Consider the following 18492-nt stretch of genomic DNA (forward strand, 5'->3'; position numbering starts at 1 on the left):
TATTTCTGAAAATATTAAACACTGAATAATTCAACTCTAATAGTTTTGAATTATACTCCAAGACAAAGTACGATTTTTTTTTTTAATATAAAATTAGATTATCTTTGAATCGTGCAACATTTGCTTTGCCAATTTTTTAATTTTCGGCAATAAATAAGAACAGTTTCACAGAAATTAGGCTTATTTTTGATTATATTATATTATATTTAATATTTTACTGCTGTACAGAAGAAAATCTTATTTAAGGAAAGAACGACTGATTTTAAAGTGGACATATTATACCCTATTTCCCCCATTAAAATAGTTCCCTGGTGTCCTAATGAACATGTCAGTGACATGCTTTGGTCAAAATACCATAAGGATGAAGCACCATAGCAGTTCAATAACCCTGCTAAACCCGCCCCTTTCAGAACGCTCGGTTTTCGTGCATGGTCCCTTTATATGCAAATGAGACACAGGCAAACACACACCCACTTCTTCCAGGGGGTTTCTGATTTGTCCTCGTTACAGCGCTTTACAGCTCTATTCGTCTCCCCCTCCCTCCACTAGTTCTCTGACAATATCAACATGGCAGCGTGCGCAGAAAACAGCGAGAGTGCCGTCACAGGAAGAGACGTCCTACAAAAGGATCGAGCCGAACACTGACGAACTGTAAATCAGTTAAATACACTTAGGAACAGCACCACTGATCGCCACCACTGATCGCCAGCTGCTGTATGTGACTGTATCGGACCGAGTCTGTGCTCCGGTCATGAAGGACGTACTGAACAAATATCTTTAATTAGGACGTGTCAGAATGGTCAGTTATGACCTCTATTTGACCTTTTCTTAAAAATGTGTGTGTTTGTACGTCGGTGAAATACGGTCGCTGACTAAATACGGTGACCGCTGGCCGCAGTCTGATGTGAAGTGGTGCGAACACACAAACACACGTTTGCTGACTTTATCCGGCACATTAGCTTCATATATAAAATCCTCTGAGGCTGGAAGTTTGTGTAAAACACTGTGCTCCACTGTGCAGCCACCAACAGCACACTTGTCCCTCCGCGTTGACATAACACCGCTCTTCCTCCCTCGACTGCACTCTCGCATTTTATAGGGACAAGGTGGAGCTAAGGTGGAGCTAAGGTGGTGCTAAGGTGGAGCTAAGGTGGAGCTCTCGAAGTAAACTTACTGGTGGGGTAGTAACATTCGCGGTGAAATGCGCATGCTGCCGTCATAAGCGCAGGGAATTCAACATGGCGTGTTTTATCGCCTATACTTACACTAAGGGGGACCACGAAAAAAGGACTAAGTATTCTTTTTCCACACTTTGGCGACTGGTAGGGCCTCCAGTGTCCCAAATATAAGTATTGAAATGGTTAAAAAGTTGATTTTGGATAATATGTCCCCTTTAAGTCAAACTTTCTTCATTTTTGCTCAGTTTTGTCACATTTCAGCCTGACAGTGATTAAATTTACCTGGTAGTTTAAAATATTAAAGTGTTTTAGTTCAACTTTGAGGAATTAATTTTAGAACAATTCAATCAGACAAACATGTTTGTGTGTTTTTTTTAAAGTCTGGTTTTGGTCGGTTTTCTAACAGTTTCTGTAAACTGTGCACTGTGTGTCAGGCTGGCTCTCAGCAGCAGGGGGCGCTCACACTGACACACATGTGTGTGAGGACGGTGCTGTTTTCTGCTCTGAGCGCCGTCTCCGTCCCGTGTGTCGGAGCACGAGGGGAAAGTCTATCCAAGCGTAAACAACCGTCCGATGTGTTTATCGCACACAAGAACGTGCGGCAACAGTTGTTTACTTCAGCGAGAGCCGGAGACTCTGCACACAACAACAACTGCTGCTGATGCTGCTGCTCCTCCTGCTGCTGCTGCTCAGATGTAATCCATGCAAATAAATCAACAAACATGTCTCCACTTCACAACAACACACTGTTCCTGACAAAAACCACAAACAAAAACACACATAAACTCTCCGTCACAGTCACTCAACATGATAAGAACGATATTTGTTCCTCTTATTTGAGAACAACAGATAAAACGAGAGCGTGCAGCTGAGCGTGAGCTCCTCGCTCCAACGACAAATAAATAAAATTCCCCCCGTTTTTGTCTCCGAGCTCGTTGTGACGCACTTCATCTGCCTCTAACATTAAGTATTTACGTTAGCGCGTCGTCACTGTCAACACTGTTTGTGTGTCTTGGCCAAATGTTTATGTGAATCAAAAATTCTCTGGAATAGAACCTTTAATTCTGACTTTATTCATGTTTCCACACATTCACTCCCCCATGAATCTAAAGGCAGAGATTTCTTCAGTCACTTTAAGTCTGCGATGTCTTAAGAACACGTTCACGTCTTTATCTCACTGTCAGACAGACTTTTCCAACAGGAAACTGAGGTCTGTAAACCACTCACTCTCACACACCAAGGCCCATAGAGAAAATCAGTGATTTTAACATCGCAGCAGTGACGGGTCATTTCTCTTAAAACAAGAACATTTGAATGAATTTAAAGGCCACATAGACCAGAAGCTCCAATTAACGCTGCGTTTGTGTGTGTATCTGCGTCATTACCTCGTTTATGAAACCCTAAAGTTTCAGAACAAACAGTTCAGCCACTGCTGAGAAAATAAGCTTTTATTGTTTTCCTGGGCTCTGCGAAGCGGATCGACACTTCCGTATGCTGATGATGTCATCAGTAAACCTCACCACTCCTCTCGCCACCGTAGCGCCTCCTGGTGCGGGCACTAGTCTGGGCACATCCGGTTGCGAACATTCAACCGCAGAAGAAGAAGAACTACTCTCGTTGTAGCTGCTGAGATGCAGAGCATCCACCGTGCCAGAGGGGGAGCTGTGTATCTGAGAGCTGGCCTATCTATTACGTCACTTCCAGGTACCTGGCCAATCACAGGACAGTGGGAAAGCTCTCGTTGGCTGGCCAATCACAACACAGTCCACGTTCTGGGGGTGTGGTTTTGGTCTGAAACAGCGCGGCTGACGAGAGCGTCAGTGAGGAGATATTTTGATCGGCTCGTTTGCAGCGATTAGGAGGTTTTTAACCATGAAAACAATTTAATATATGTAAGTAGACCTCCATATCTAACATATGTGACCATGAAAACAAGTTAATATATGTAAGTAGACCTCCATAACTAACATATATATGTGACTATGAAAACAAGTTAATATATGTAAGTAGACCTCCATAACTAACATATACGTGACCATGAAAACAAGTTAATATATGTAAGTAGACCTCCATGACTAACATATACGTGACCATGAAAACAAGTTAATATATGTAAGTAGACCTCCATGACTAACATATACGTGACCATGAAAACAAGTTAATATATGTAAGTAGACCTCCATAACTAACATGTATGTGACCATGAAAACAAGTTAATATATGTAAGTAGACCTCCATAACTAACATATACGTGACCATGAAAACAAGTTAATATATGTGAGTAGACCTCCATAACTAACATATACGTGACCATGAAAACAAGTTAATATATGTAAGTAGACCTCCATAACTAACATATACGTGACCGTGAAAACAAGTTAATATATGTAAGTAGACCTCCATAACTAACATATATGTGACCATGAAAACAAGTTAATATATGTAAGTAGACCTCCATAACTAACATATACAGTATGTGTGACCATGAAAACAAGTTAATATACGTAAGTAGACCTCCATGACTAACATATATGTGACCATGAAAACAAGTTAATATACGTAAGTAGACCTCCATAAGTAACATATATGTGACCATGAAAACAAGTTAATATATGTAAGTAGACCTACATAACTAACATATATGTGACCATGAAAACAAGTTAATATATGTAAGTAGACCTCCATAAGTAACATATATGTGACCATGAAAACAAGTTAATATATGTAAGAAGACCTCCATAACTAACATATATGTGACCATGAAAACAAGTTAATATATGTAAGTAGACCTCCATAAGTAACATATATGTGACCATGAAAACAAGTTAATATATGTAAGTAGACCTCCATAACTAACATATACGTGACCATGAAAACAAGTTAATATATCTAAGTAGACCTCCATAACTAACATATACGTGACCATGAAAACAAGTTAATATATCTAAGTAGACCTCCATAACTAACATATACGTGACCATGAAAACAAGTTAATATATCTTGGTAGACCTCCATAACTAACATATACGTGACCATGAAAACAAGTTAATATATCTAAGTAGACCTCCATAACTAACATATACGTGACCATGAAAACAAGTTAATATATCTAAGTAGACCTCCATAACTAACATATACGTGACCATGAAAACAAGTTAATATATCTAAGTAGACCTCCATAACTAATACGTATGTGACCATGAAAACAAGTTAATATATGTAAGTAGACCTCCATAACTAACATATATGTGACCATGAAAACAAGTTAATATATGTAAGTAGACCTCCATAACTAACATATATGTGACCATTAAAACAAGTTAATATATGTAAGTAGACCTCCATAACTAACATATATGTGACCGTGAAAACAAGTTAATATATGTAAGTAGACCTCCATAACTAACATATATGTGACCGTGAAAACAAGTTAATATATGTAAGTAGACCTCCATAACTAACATATATGTGACCATGAAAACAAGTTAATATATGTAAGTAGACCTCCATAACTAACATATACGTGACCATGAAAACAAGTTAATATATGTGAGTAGACCTCCATAACTAACATATACGTGACCGTGAAAACAAGTTAATATATGTAAGTAGACCTCCATAACTAACATATATGTGACCATGAAAACAAGTTAATATATGTAAGTAGACCTCCATAACTAACATATATGTGTGACCATGAAAACAAGTTAATATACGTAAGTAGACCTCCATGACTAACATATATGTGACCATGAAAACAAGTTAATATATGTAAGTAGACCTCCATAAGTAACATATATGTGACCATGAAAACAAGTTAATATATGTAAGTAGACCTCCATAACTAACATATATGTGACCATGAAAACAAGTTAATATATGTAAGTAGACCTCCATAACTAACATATATGTGACCATGAAAACAAGTTAATATATGTAAGTAGACCTCCATAACTAACATATATGTGTGACCATGAAAACAAGTTAATATATGTAAGTAGACCTCCATGACTAACATATATGTGACCATGAAAACAAGTTAATATATGTAAGTAGACCTCCATAATTAACATATATGTGACCATGAAAACAAGTTAATATATGTAAGTAGACCTCCATAACTAACATATATGTGACCATGAAAACAAGTTAATATATGTAAGTAGACCTCCATAACTAACATATATGTGACCATGAAAACAAGTTAATATATGTAAGTAGACCTCCATAACTAACATATATGTGTGACCATGAAAACAAGTTAATATACGTAAGTAGACCTCCATGACTAACATATATGTGACCATGAAAACAAGTTAATATATGTAAGTAGACCTCCATAAGTAACATATATGTGACCATGAAAACAAGTTAATATATGTAAGTAGACCTCCATAACTAACATATATGTGACCATGAAAACAAGTTAATATATGTAAGTAGACCTCCATAACTAACATATATGTGACCATGAAAACAAGTTAATATATGTAAGTAGACCTCCATAACTAACATATATGTGTGACCATGAAAACTAGTTAATATATGTAAGTAGACCTCCATGACTAACATATATGTGACCATGAAAACAAGTTAATATATGTAAGTAGACCTCCATAATTAACATATATGTGACCATGAAAACAAGTTAATATATGTAAGTAGACCTCCATAACTAACATATATGTGACCATGAAAACAAGTTAATATATGTAAGTAGACCTCCATAACTAACATATATGTGACCATGAAAACAAGTTAATATATGTAAGTAGACCTCCATAACTAACATATATGTGCGATACAAGCATTCAATGTCACCTTTAAGAATATTTGGCTTATTCTAAATCTCACACACTGGACCTTTAAGTCCAGTTTTTTCAGGTCTTGGTATCAGCTTACATATCAGCTTGGTCACAGCATCTTCATCCATGTGGATGTCATCACGGGACGGGCGAGAGACTGAGTCCAGGGGTGTGGAGAGACAGAGAGAGAGAGAGAGAGAGAGACAGACAGACAGACAGAGGCGTCTGTGTGGACGAGTGTGTGTCGCTCACGTCTGTCTGGAGATAAAAACCACTTGAACCAGCTCAGTGTAACACTTCACAATCACTGTGTGTGTCACCTGTCCTCACAGAGAGGCTCAGCATCTTTAAAGGCATAGTTCATGGTGTTTTTAAGTGTGGTTATATTACTGTATTTTCCTCATCGTGTTCTGTTGAAGAAGAAGCTGAAACATATGAGAACAATCATCGAGCAGAAGCTCAGTTGAAGCGCCCCCTGGTGGCCCCATGTCTTAGGCTTCACTTTGCAAACTGACCAGGAAATTTAGATTTCATCATGTCATTAAAAATCACTGATTTTCTCTATGGGCTTTGGTGTGTGAGAGTGAGTGGTTTACAAACTTCAGTTTCCTGTTGGAAAAGTCTGTCTAACAGTGAGATAAAGACGTGATCATGTGACGTAGAGATCGTAGACTTAAACTGACATGGATTTTATTCGCTGGGTCTTTTGTTAAGAGGCTAAAATGAGTTAATTCTTGTGTTCCTCTGCCGTGTTTTCACTGAGAGTGAAGGTCTGTGTCTGAGGGCGGCGCTCACAGCACAGTGTGTGTGTGTGTGTGTGTGAGTGAGACAAAGACAGATTGGGTGTCTGAGAGGACAGATAGCCCGAAAGACAAGCTCCACTCACTCATTGAGTGAGATAAAGATGTAACAGACACACACACACACACACACACACACACACACTCCTCCGCTGGCATCCCAGCGGTCGTGCTGAGAAGCAGGCGTGGATAAGAAGTGCAGTGTTGGTTTTCTGCAGGTTAACCTGCAGATTCATCACAAATTTCAAACAAACAGATTAGAAGACGACTGTTGTGGTTTTCAAACCGATGTACGGGATTTGTCTGTGTATACACTCGGCCGTGCTGTGAGATTCACAAGGCTGTGTGTGTGTGTGTGTGTGTGTGAGAGGCTGTCTGACACCGTCTTCCCCACTGATTTCAAAACTTTATACACAAGGACCCGCTTTTTTGAAAGATTTTAAATTTACAGCCATATCTGTATTGTATCTGTTTTAGGGACCCTAAAACATTCTCCCACGACCTATTTGTGGGAACCCGACCCAGAGTTTGGGAACCACTGATCCACACCAGTACAGGGAACAGTTTTATGTCCGTTTTATTTACACTCCCTCATTTCTAACATAACATAAACATAATAAAAACAATAATAATTTTAATTGGAGTTAACATTTATTTTAGAATTTTGCTCTTGTTGAAAACATGTTGACATCTTTATCTCACTGTCATCAGGGATTCAGAACACGCCATTGTCATTTTATGACTTAATATGACACATTTCTCACAGGAAACTCAAGTTTGTAAACCACTCACTCCCCCACACCAAAGTCCAGAGAGAAAATCAGTGATTTTAGCTCGCGGGGACACAGGAGACAAAAATAAGACATTTGATGTTAGTGATGGAGGCAGCAGAGGATCAACAACTCCTGTGTGCTGTGATGTTTAAATCCCTGATTTTCTCTATGAGGTTTGGTGTGGGAGAGTGAGTGGTTTACAAACTTCAGTTTAAAGAACGTAATTTGCAGTTTTAATAAACAATGTTGATGACTGACATGTGATGTGTGAGTGAGTGACTAACCTTACTGTTCTCTCTTCTCCCATGGAGGAACAAGACCTGGTCCTAGTGAGGTAGAACCTCATTTCTGAAGAACTGGTTAAGTAAGATTTGAACTGTGGTTATGTTAAGGTTAGGGTTAGTCATTAACTGGTTGTGGTTATGGTTACTTTGTTCAGGGCTGTGTGTGTGTGTGTGTGTGTTTCCGGGTGACCTCAGTGGCCTGGGCGGCCTCTCTCTATTACAGCAGGGGAGTGTGTATGTGTGTGTGTGTGTGTGTATGGGGGGGCTATTAGACCATCAGAAAGTGGGAGCATCCCCTCTCGCCATGGTGATAAGATCAAGGCATTCCGACAGCCTGAGCGGTCATTACCCTGCTCTCTAGCCCATAATGTCCCTCCATTAAAATGTCCTGTTGCCGTGGCAACGCAGCTGTGGCCGTTTAAGTCATCCCTGCGCCGTTTGTGATGTCTTCTCTGGGTCACTGACACACACACGAATGCTGGAACAACCACTCTCTGCTCTCGGGGGGGGGGGGGGGGGGGGTCACGGCCGTCAGGACAGGACAGCAAGATGACCACTCACGCTGAGTCATCGTCCGTCAGTGTGGTGTGGAGAGGAGTGGTGTTACAGTGAGACGACCAGGAAGGGCTGAGTCACCGCTCACTGGAGATTCACACACACACACACACACACACACACACAGATAGGAGGCTGATATAAACACACACAGGAACAGACACATGTTCACAGCACTAACACTGGTCAGAATAAACAAACACCTCACACACACAAACTGACCAGTACAATAGTTCAGTTTTTTTTCTTTAAGTATGTCAACAAAAACTGATTTTAGCCTCCTGACACATGACTCATCAAATAAAATCTCCACAAACTCAAGTCTATGATTTCTTTAAGAACGCGTTCACGTCTTTATCTCACTGTTAGACAGACTTCAGGAAACTGAAGTTTGTAAACCACTCACTCTCCCACACCAAAGCCCATGGAGAAAATCAGTGATTTTAACATCACACACACAGGAGTTGTTGATCCACTGCTGCCTCCATCACTAAGTTCAAGCAGATTAACTAAGTAACACAAAATGACCACACAAGGCAGCAGAAGACCAGCAGCTCCTGTGTACGTGCGAGCTAAAATCACCCATTTTCTTTATGGACTTTGGTGTGGGAGAGTGAGTGGTTTACAAAGTGACACAAAGTGTGTGTGTGTGTGAGTGTGTATATATATATATATATATATATATATATATATATATATATATATATGGATACACAAACACCATAATCTCTTTGTAAAAGCAAGCATTTATAAATGTGTCCCAGAAGTATAAATAAAATAAATAGAATAAGAATAAATCCCAACACAATATGTGTAATACTATGTTTAAATATCACTTCCATATAGAATATGATACAGTCACTCTGAGCTCACAGACAGACAGACAGACAGACTCACAGTTGGTCTTAAAATAGAAACTGGTGAGTGAGGAGATCAGATTAAATCAAACTGATGGAGCAGAGACTGAGTAAAGTGTTAGCCTGTGCTTCCCCCTGGTGGCAAACGTTTAAAATACAGACGAAACAGCTGACATATAGAGATAGCTCGATCTGTAAAACTCTCCCAAGTAGGTCCAGCTGCAGACCCGCAGACCACTCAACGACACACCCCTCCACTCAACGAAACACCCCTTTAATCAACGAAACACCCCCTCACACTCAACGACACACCCCCTCACACTACACGACACTCTGATTGGGTCTCAAGAGACTGCGTCTGAAACGTGATGACGTTTACTAACGTGATAACGTCTTTTTTTGAAACTTTATTTACACACGCGTATTTCACAGACACTTGTTGACAAGAGACTTTTATCCCGGTGTGCGACAGGAATAGAGAAGAATAAATACTCGTGTTGACTTTTATGAACACAGAAATGTACTTTCTGTGAAATTTGTGAATAATTAATGTCACTTTGTAAAGTATGAAATGTTATAGCCTAACTGCTAAAATATATAAATGCCGATTGGAAAAGTTCTTTGAACATCACGTTTACACAATATAGTATCACGTTTTTGTGATATAATTATCACGTTTATACAATATAATATCATGTTTATGTGATATAATTATCACGTTTATACAATATAATATCACGTTTTTGTGATATAATTATCTCGTCAATACAATATAGTATCACGTTTATACAATATAATATCACGTTTATGTGATATAATTATCCCGTTTATACAATATAATATCACGTTTATGTGACATAATTATCACGTTTATACAATATAATATCACGTTTATGTGACATAATTATCACGTTTTTACAATATAATATCACGTTTATGTGATATAATTATCACGTTTATACAATATAATATCACGTTTGTGATATAATTATCACGTTTATACAATATAGTATCATGTTTTTGTGATATAATTATCTCGTCAATACAATATAGTATCACGTTTATGTGATATAATTATCACGTTTATACAATATAATATCACGTTTATGTGATATAATTATCACGTTTATACAATATAATATCACGTTTATGTGACATAATTATCACGTTTTTACAATATAATATCACGTTTGTGATATAATTATCACGTTTATACAATATAATATCACGTTTGTGATATAATTATCACGTTTATACAATATAGTATCATGTTTTTGTGATATAATTATCTCGTCAATACAATATAGTATCACGTTTATGTGATATAATTATCACGTTTATACAATATAATATCACGTTTATGTGACATAATTATCACGTTTATACAATATAATATCACGTTTATGTGACATAATTATCACGTTTATACAATACAATATCACGTTTATGTGACATAATTATCACGTTTTTACAATATAATATCACGTTTATGTGATATAATTATCACGTTTATACAATATAATATCACGTTTGTGATATAATATCACGTTTATACAATATAGTATCACAAATTCCACTGTGAACACACTTCTGTACAATGTAACGTTTTGAATAATTTCATTTGTTTTTGCAAACTTTCAACATCATGGCAACCTGTCTGTTACAAAAAGGTGTGTTTAATATAGGCCTACTAGGGTTACTACCCCAGGTACATTTTCTCCTGTCAACACACACAGAGTTAAGGTGGTGATCTGCTGTTATGTCCAATGATTTCACCTTGTGTTGCCTTTCAATGTGTGTTTTGAGGTTTTTTCTAAGCACTGTTTTGCTACAAAAACCGCATGTTGTTTTAGAGTGCTTTGCCAACAATATTTTTTTTCGATGGGCTGCTGCTGGGGCTGTTGGGGTCACTGTGGCTGTCGGAGTTGCTGACGATGGTGGAGTGACCCTAGGTGCTAGGGTCACTGTGGATTGTGGAGTTGCTGTGGATGCTGTCTTGCAGCAGGTTATGAAATGCTTGATGAAATATTGTTTGGTCGCAATGATTGTTGTGCAAAACCAACAGTGGTAGTGACTGCTTTTCACACAGTCAAGGTGGCATCTGTATACACTGTATCCTAAAAGACAGATAGGAAAAGTGATTCAGACGTTTCAAGAAACACACAAAACAATATTTCTTTAAACCCTGTCCGAGAGGGAAATTGTGACATTACTTCTGAGAACAATCATTATTATCAGGGACATCTATAAAAATACAGGAATCTTGAAACTTTTTCTCAATATCTAAATTCTCAACAAGAGTGAAAATAAAATACACATTGACTTAAGATTCTACACACATGAAGTACAGTACACATAGATGAAATGGCTCCAGCATTAGTTTACTTTACTTTACTTATTTTGAGTTTCTGATACTCAAATGGATGAGTTGAATAGTTTGATGCTCACAGTTATCCATGGTCAGGACAAACAGAAATAACATCACATTTCATAATACATAAGGCTCATGGGGAAATTACAGCCTTTCAGGGTTGAAATGAAAAAATATTTGATAATTTAGGACTTACCACCGTACTCCACCATTGACCTTTGGTGTCCCTGCAGATGAGCCACAAGCTTTGCATAGCTCCCCTTTTTTTGTGCAGATCAGTGTCCGAGTCGCATCTTCTCAGCTCAGGGCCTGCTCCTTCACTAAACTTAGTATTGCTCTATAAGAGAAAATGTAAAATAAAATTGTATTTTGTATTTTTAACATGGGAACATTTTTAATCCAGAATGAAGTAGACATAAACTGGACTGCATTTGCCTTTAAGACTTTCCCTGTCCTAAAATATATGCAGGCTAACTGAAATAAATCAAATCAAATGACACTGTTGACCGTGATTCAACAGAACTTCTAATTTCTAAACATGAAAAATATTATTCATCATCAAATCTTTTATCTTAACAATTGTAGAACTGAGGTCACACGTTTTCAAATGAGCAAAGCTGTGTGCAACTTCTCAGAGTCATTTAAAGATTAAAAAACAGATAAATACTAATATATAGAGATCATATAGTTTATCTTATACGTTTCTTGGTTGAAAATTAGACAAGGTTATATTGTCAATGTTATAACCTGTACATATAAATAAAAGAAAAAAAGGAAAAAGAGGGAAAAAAAGGGAGAAAATCGCTGCGTCTTGCTTGCTGTTACAATCGCTATCGTTACAGCATGCAGACATTACTGGTTAATAAACCGCACTTAATTGATTTAATGGATACAAATAATGACTATTCATCCAGTGTTCAATATCTTAATGTGTTTTTTATCCATTCTTACCTTTTCCTCCGTTATTTTCCCGTGTTTTAACCGTGTTACTTTTTCGGGTTCTCTCTTCATACTCGGTCAACGTAAACTTCATCACGTTTCAGACGCAGTCTCTTGAGAGCCAATCAGAGTGTCGGGTAGTGTGAGGGGGTGTTTCGTTGAGTAAAGGGGCGTTTCTTTGAGTAAAGGGGCGTTTCGTTGAGTAAAGGGGCGTTTCGTTGAGTGGTCTGCGGGTCTGCAGCTAGACCCTTCTCGTTTCGTTGAGTAAAGGGGTGTTTCGTTGAGTGGAGGGGTGTTTCGTTGAGTGGATAGGTGTGTCGTTGAGTGGTCTGCGGGTCTGCAGCTAGACCCTTCTCAAACATTCCATTCCATAAACCTTCCTTTCCGGCACTTGAATGCAACACGGTGATGGATTTATCGCACCTGGCGGTGTGAGTGCTGTGAATTTCGAGCTCAATCACAGTACGTGAACGCAACGTGAGTTCTGATTGGCTGCTGTTCACAGGCAAACGGAATCGAGCTCGGAGGAAAAAAAGAAGAAGTAGTAGAAGAAGAAGAAGAAGAAGAGAAGGAGGAGGAGGGACAGTGGATTCAGCCAGAGCGGGGACAGGAAGCGGAAACTGAACAAAAACGACTTTTTAATTTTAATAAATGAAAGGAAAACACCTCCAAATAGTGTAAAAGAGAAAAGCTTCGCCTATGCGCAGAGGTTCGTTGCTCTCGTTCTTCTCCTCTGTATTATATCTATTGTATTGTAGTGAGCTAGGTTAGCCTGTTAGCTTAGCAGGATACATTGTGCGCGCGCAGGAGTGAACACCACAAACAGAGACGGAGCTTCAGAGGACAACTTTACTCCAACTCTGTACAACCACGAAAAAACAAACAAAAAAAACGGACATTACAAAACAAACATACAAACAAAACAGGAAGTGTGAATGAGCTTCGCTGCTAGCATCCTACTAGCTCCGCGCATTGATTGTTGTTAATTGTGCTGCTGCTCAGAGCGGGACAGAGGACAGTGTCGGACATGATTCCAGACAAAGTCCCGCAGGAGGACGTCTTCCACGGGTCCGAGGACCTGAAGAAGACGGCCCACGTCTGCAGCTTCGATAAATACAAGGAGCTCTACCTGAAGTCCGTGGAGAGTCCAGACGGTAAGACACAGGTGTTCCACCTGCAATTCACCTGTTTGTCTGTCTGTGTCCTTCTCTCTGTCTGTCTGTCTTTCTCACTTTATCCTCCACGTGAGTGTCACAGTGGGCGCTGTGCCAATCTCAGCTGACATGGGGCGAAACACGGGGTCACACTTAGGACAGTTCACCAGTCCATCACTGGGACACATACAGAGACACTGTCACCCTGCAAATGATGATGTTCTCAAATGTCTTGTTTTGTCCACAAACCAAAATGATTCAGTTTTAATCATTTCTTTTTTTGTATATGGAGCAAATAAACCAGAAAATATTCACATTTAAGAAGCTGAAAAATCAAACAAACTGGTTTTAATTTATTGATTGTAAAAAATTGTTATAGATTCATTTAGTAGTAATCCATTAATCGTTGCAGCTCTACTCCATATAAGAACAAATCATTAAAAACTGAATCATTTTGGTTTATGGTCAAAACAAGACACTGGAGAACATTGTCATTTCCAGGTTTGACAAACATTTATCAAGTTTTATCGACCAACCAAATAGTCGAGAAAATAATCAGCCTTATGAAAACAATTGTTAGTTAGGGGGTGTGCACTGGAGGAGCCAAACACACACACACACAAACACACACACGGATCTATAGGCCTTCGGACCAAAGTAATTGAACGTCACAGTAAATCAGGAAACTTGACCCCTCGCTGAGTTGGTTTTATTTTTACCTTGAATGAAGAAAGTTATTTATTAACGGAGACTTTATTAAGACGATCAAAGTTTATGGGCTCTGTCGGGAAGTCAGTACATATCAAGTTTAATCTGTTACAGATATTTGAATCTTTTATTTGTTTTAAATAATTTTAAAACAAATGATTTAAAATGTAAGACATGGTGAATATCCCTTTATTTGGCGGGTCAAGACTAGACGGTAGAAGTTGAGGGCTGCAACTAATGATTATTTTCATAATGTTGATTATTGATCTCGATGAATTAATGAGTTCTTGCTCCATAAAATGTTGATCAATGTTTGTCAAACCTGGAAATGACTCTCAAATTCTCAAATGTCTTGTTACATAAAATGTCCAAAAGGTTTATATTCAACAAAAAACACCATTGGGTATTTGAATAGTATTTTATTTACACTGTTTATATGTTTACATATAAACAGTGTTTATATGTGTACTAGTGTACTAGTCGTGAATGTGCAGCACCCTTTAGCTCCCCTTTGTCAATCTGTGACTGTGGACACATTTATGAAAACATGAATTGCATCCTGCAGAATTCTGGGAAGACATTACCAAAGACTTCTACTGGAAGACCAAACACACGGGTCCGTTCCTCGACTACAACTTTGATGTGACCAAAGGGAAAATCTACATCAAGTGTATGGAAGGAGCCTCCACCAACATCTGCTACAACCTCCTGGACCACAACGTCCACGAGAAGAAGCTTGGGGAGAAAGTGGCCTTCTACTGGTCAGTATCAGACTCTCATGTCCACTGCAACAGTTTTATCACAGTGTTTTTCCTGTTTTAAGAACTTTGGAGGTGATCAGAGCATGCACTCACTCACTCACAGCTCAGATATCACGCTGGAAGTGATTCTGAAGGTCAGACCTTTATCGTCGTGCCAGTTATTCTGTGAATGTAGCTCTCCTCGTCCATCAGTGCCAAACTGGGTCACAGAGACCTGACAGACAGGCTTTCTCAGCAATGTACACACACACGCGCACACACACACACACACACACACACACACACACACACACACACACACACCCCCTGGGTTCCAGCCAAAAACAAATTCTACATCATGATTTACGTTTGCAAAACTTCCTTCTTTGTGCAGCAGGGAGAAGACATTTCATTAACTGAAGTGGTTCAGTTATCGTGCGTGTGTGGGTGTGCGTGTGTGTGACTGACTGTAATTTTTTCCAAGTTTGTGAAAAGCTGACATTTAGTGACTTTTTATTACAATTAATGATGTCACAAACTGAAGTTTGTAAACCTCACACTCTCCCTCACCAAAGTCCACAGAGAAAACCAGTTATTTTAACATCACAGCACACAGTGAAGGAGGCAGCAGTGGATCAACAACTCCTAAGTTCAAAAGCCTTATTCAGTGACTGAAGTGTTTGAAATCTTCCGTTCAGATTGAACTCAGTGAAAAAAAGTGTCCACACGAGGCAGCAGTAGACCAGCAGCTCCTGTGTCCCCGTGAGCTAAAATCACTGTTTTTCTGACTTTGGTGTGGGAGAGTGAGTGGTTTACAAACTTCTGTTTCCTGTTGGAAAAGTCTGTCTAACAATGAGAAAAGACGTCGATTTTTTTTCAGCAGAGACTTTTTTTAAGCTAAAATCTGTGATCCTCCATGTTTCGGGCTGCTCCTCAGCAGCAGGGGGTGCTCACGGTGCTGTCAGCACTGATAATGACTGTTCCTTAAACTCTTCTCATCTGACAATTTCTTTTTCTGTCTTAACAACATGAAGAAAAGCCTCTTGCCTGCACCGTTATTAAGAAATGTCACAATATTTATGACCCAACCCTCGTCGTCGTCCTCCTTCTCCTCCTCCTCCTGCCTCAAAGCCAACCACACAAAATGTAAATGTTTCTTCTCTGACTCAGTTGCAGCTTTATTGCACACAGTCAATCATTTATATTTATACACTGGGTTTGGGACACAGCTTCAGCCCCTGCCTGAGTCTCCTCTCTGCCTCTGTCAGTGGTTTCTTCCAGTCTGGAGACTGTGATGCTGACAGAGAGAGAGAGAGGGGGAGGGGGAGGAGGACAGCGTCCATTTACAGGAACATTTAATTATCTGCAGAGACAGACCTGTCAAAGCTAATCCACTTCTCCGTCCACTCTCAAGATAACGTTGTTAATTTAATGCTGGTACTCCAGCAGATTGGCTGTGTGTGTGTGTGTGTTGTGACATTGAACGATGCATTGGCAAACACACAGTTTCTCAATCGCCCCGGGACGGTGGGTCTGTTGTGAAAATGGGGAAAGTCGAAACGAGTCAAATTTCACAACCCCTGTTGCAAAATTCCAGGGATTTCTCAAAATGGGAAAACCGCAATCACAGGTGCACGGCTGAGGCCCCGCCCCCTACATGCACGGTCACATGACCTAAAAACCTGAACTATTGAAGCCACACATTTAAGCCCATGGACTAAATAAAGTCAGTAATGAGGCTGGTATTGGATCTATGCTGGTAGACCGTTTAACTAGTACATCAACATGGATTAGCTGCTAAACCAGATATGCTAAATCTGAGCTAGCTGGAATATAACGCTGTTTCTTCTGCTGCCCCCTGCTGGATACTTCTCTGTAACCATACAAGAATGTACGGTTAGCTGTTAAATATTTTCTAAACTATTCCTTTTGTTCATCTAATTTTCTTTATACATGTATGTTTGTACAGTTGAAACCAGAAGTTTACATACACTATATAAAAAGACACGTATGCTTTTTTTCTCACTGTCTGACATGAAATCAGACAATCACTTTTCCTGTTTTAGGTCCGTTAGATTACCAAAATTATTTCTATTTGCTAAATGGCAGAATAATGAGAGAAGGATTTTTTTTTAGACAATGTTTTATTACTTTCTTCAAAGTCAGAAGTTTACATACACTAAGATTATTATGCCTTTAAACAATTTGGGAAAGCCCAAATGAAGATGTCATGTCTTTGGAAGCTTCTGATATGTTTATTGGCAACATTTGAGTTAATTAGAGACACACCTGTGGATGTATTTTAAGGCACACCTGAACACACACTTTGTGTAACATCATGTGAAAGTCAAAATAAATCAGGAAGAGAATTTTGGACTTGCACAAGTCTGGTTCATCCTTGGTTGCAATGTCCAGACTGATTCAGAAGCAGTATGCTTCGGGTCATTGTCCATTTGGAAGACCCATTTGTGCCCAAGCTTCAACTTCCTGGCTGATGTCTTGAGATGTTGCTTCAGTATTTCCACATAATGTTCTTTCCTCATGATGCCATCTATTTTGTGCAGTGCACCAGTCTCTCCTGCAGCAAAACAACCCCACAACATGGTGCTGCCCCCCCCCATATTTCACAGTTGGGATGGTGTTCTCAGGCTTGCAAGCTTCCGCCTTTTCCTCCAAACGTAACAATGGTCATTATGACAGTTTGATTTTTGTTTCGTCAGACCACAGGACATGTCTCCAAAAATTAAGTTCTTTGTCCCTGTGTGCATTTGCAAACTGTAATCTGGCTTTCGGTACAGTACTCGTTTCACTGTGGATAATGACACACTCTTACCAGCTTCAGCCAGCATCTTCACAATGTCTTTGGCTTTTGTTCTTGGGTTGATATGCACATTTCGGACCAAAGCACGTTCATCTCTGGGACACAGAACCTGTGTGTGTGTGTATATATATGTATATGTGTATATATATATATATGTGTGTGTGTGTGTGTGTGTATATATATATATATATATATATATATATATATATATATATATATATATATATATACGTCATGTATCGCTCTTTGGTTGTCTTACACTGCATCGATTATGACGGAATCGTTGTATCGTGATATTATTGGTATCGGTGACCATGTATCATGAGGTACTGTGATTCCCACCCTTAATGTTCACATTTGTTTCTTTATTTCTTAGGGAAGGCAACGAGCCCGGTGATGAGTTGATAGTCACCTACAGAGAGCTGCTGCAGAAAGTCTGTCAGTTTGCCAACGTCCTCAAGTCTCAGGGTAAAGAACCACCTTCATCGCAGCTGAAGATGATCTCTT

The 18492-nt window shown here is 39.0% G+C and overlaps 1 protein-coding gene and 1 long non-coding RNA gene across 8 annotated transcripts in view; one reads left to right on the forward strand and one right to left on the reverse strand.

The window, feature by feature from the left end:
- Positions 1-10834: 10834 nt before the first annotated feature.
- LOC131468108 (uncharacterized) lies at positions 10835-12898 on the reverse strand. The gene is made up of 3 exons (XR_009241675.1): positions 12575-12898; positions 11820-11960; positions 10835-11369 (listed from the first exon to the last, which is right to left on the reverse strand). It is a non-coding gene; the product is annotated as an uncharacterized LOC131468108 (long non-coding RNA).
- Positions 12899-12937: 39 nt separating this feature from the next.
- The window catches only part of LOC131468105 (acetyl-coenzyme A synthetase, cytoplasmic-like), a 32011-nt gene continuing 26456 nt past the window's right edge, over positions 12938-18492 (forward strand). For 5 of the 7 annotated variants that reach the window (XM_058641994.1, XM_058641995.1, XM_058641996.1 and 2 more), the window contains exons 1-3: positions 12942-13716; positions 14990-15185; positions 18362-18453. In XM_058641994.1, the coding sequence (XP_058497977.1) occupies positions 13590-13716; positions 14990-15185; positions 18362-18453 (415 nt within the window). In that variant the 5' untranslated portion in view covers positions 12942-13589. Of the gene's footprint in view, positions 13717-14989; positions 15186-18361; positions 18454-18492 lie in introns of all 7 variants that reach the window. The other 2 variants (XM_058641993.1, XM_058641992.1) reach the window with 2 other exon arrangements.

This window comes from Solea solea, chromosome 11 (assembly GCF_958295425.1).
Source record: "Solea solea chromosome 11, fSolSol10.1, whole genome shotgun sequence".
NCBI classification, from domain to species: domain Eukaryota; kingdom Metazoa; phylum Chordata; class Actinopteri; order Pleuronectiformes; family Soleidae; genus Solea; species Solea solea.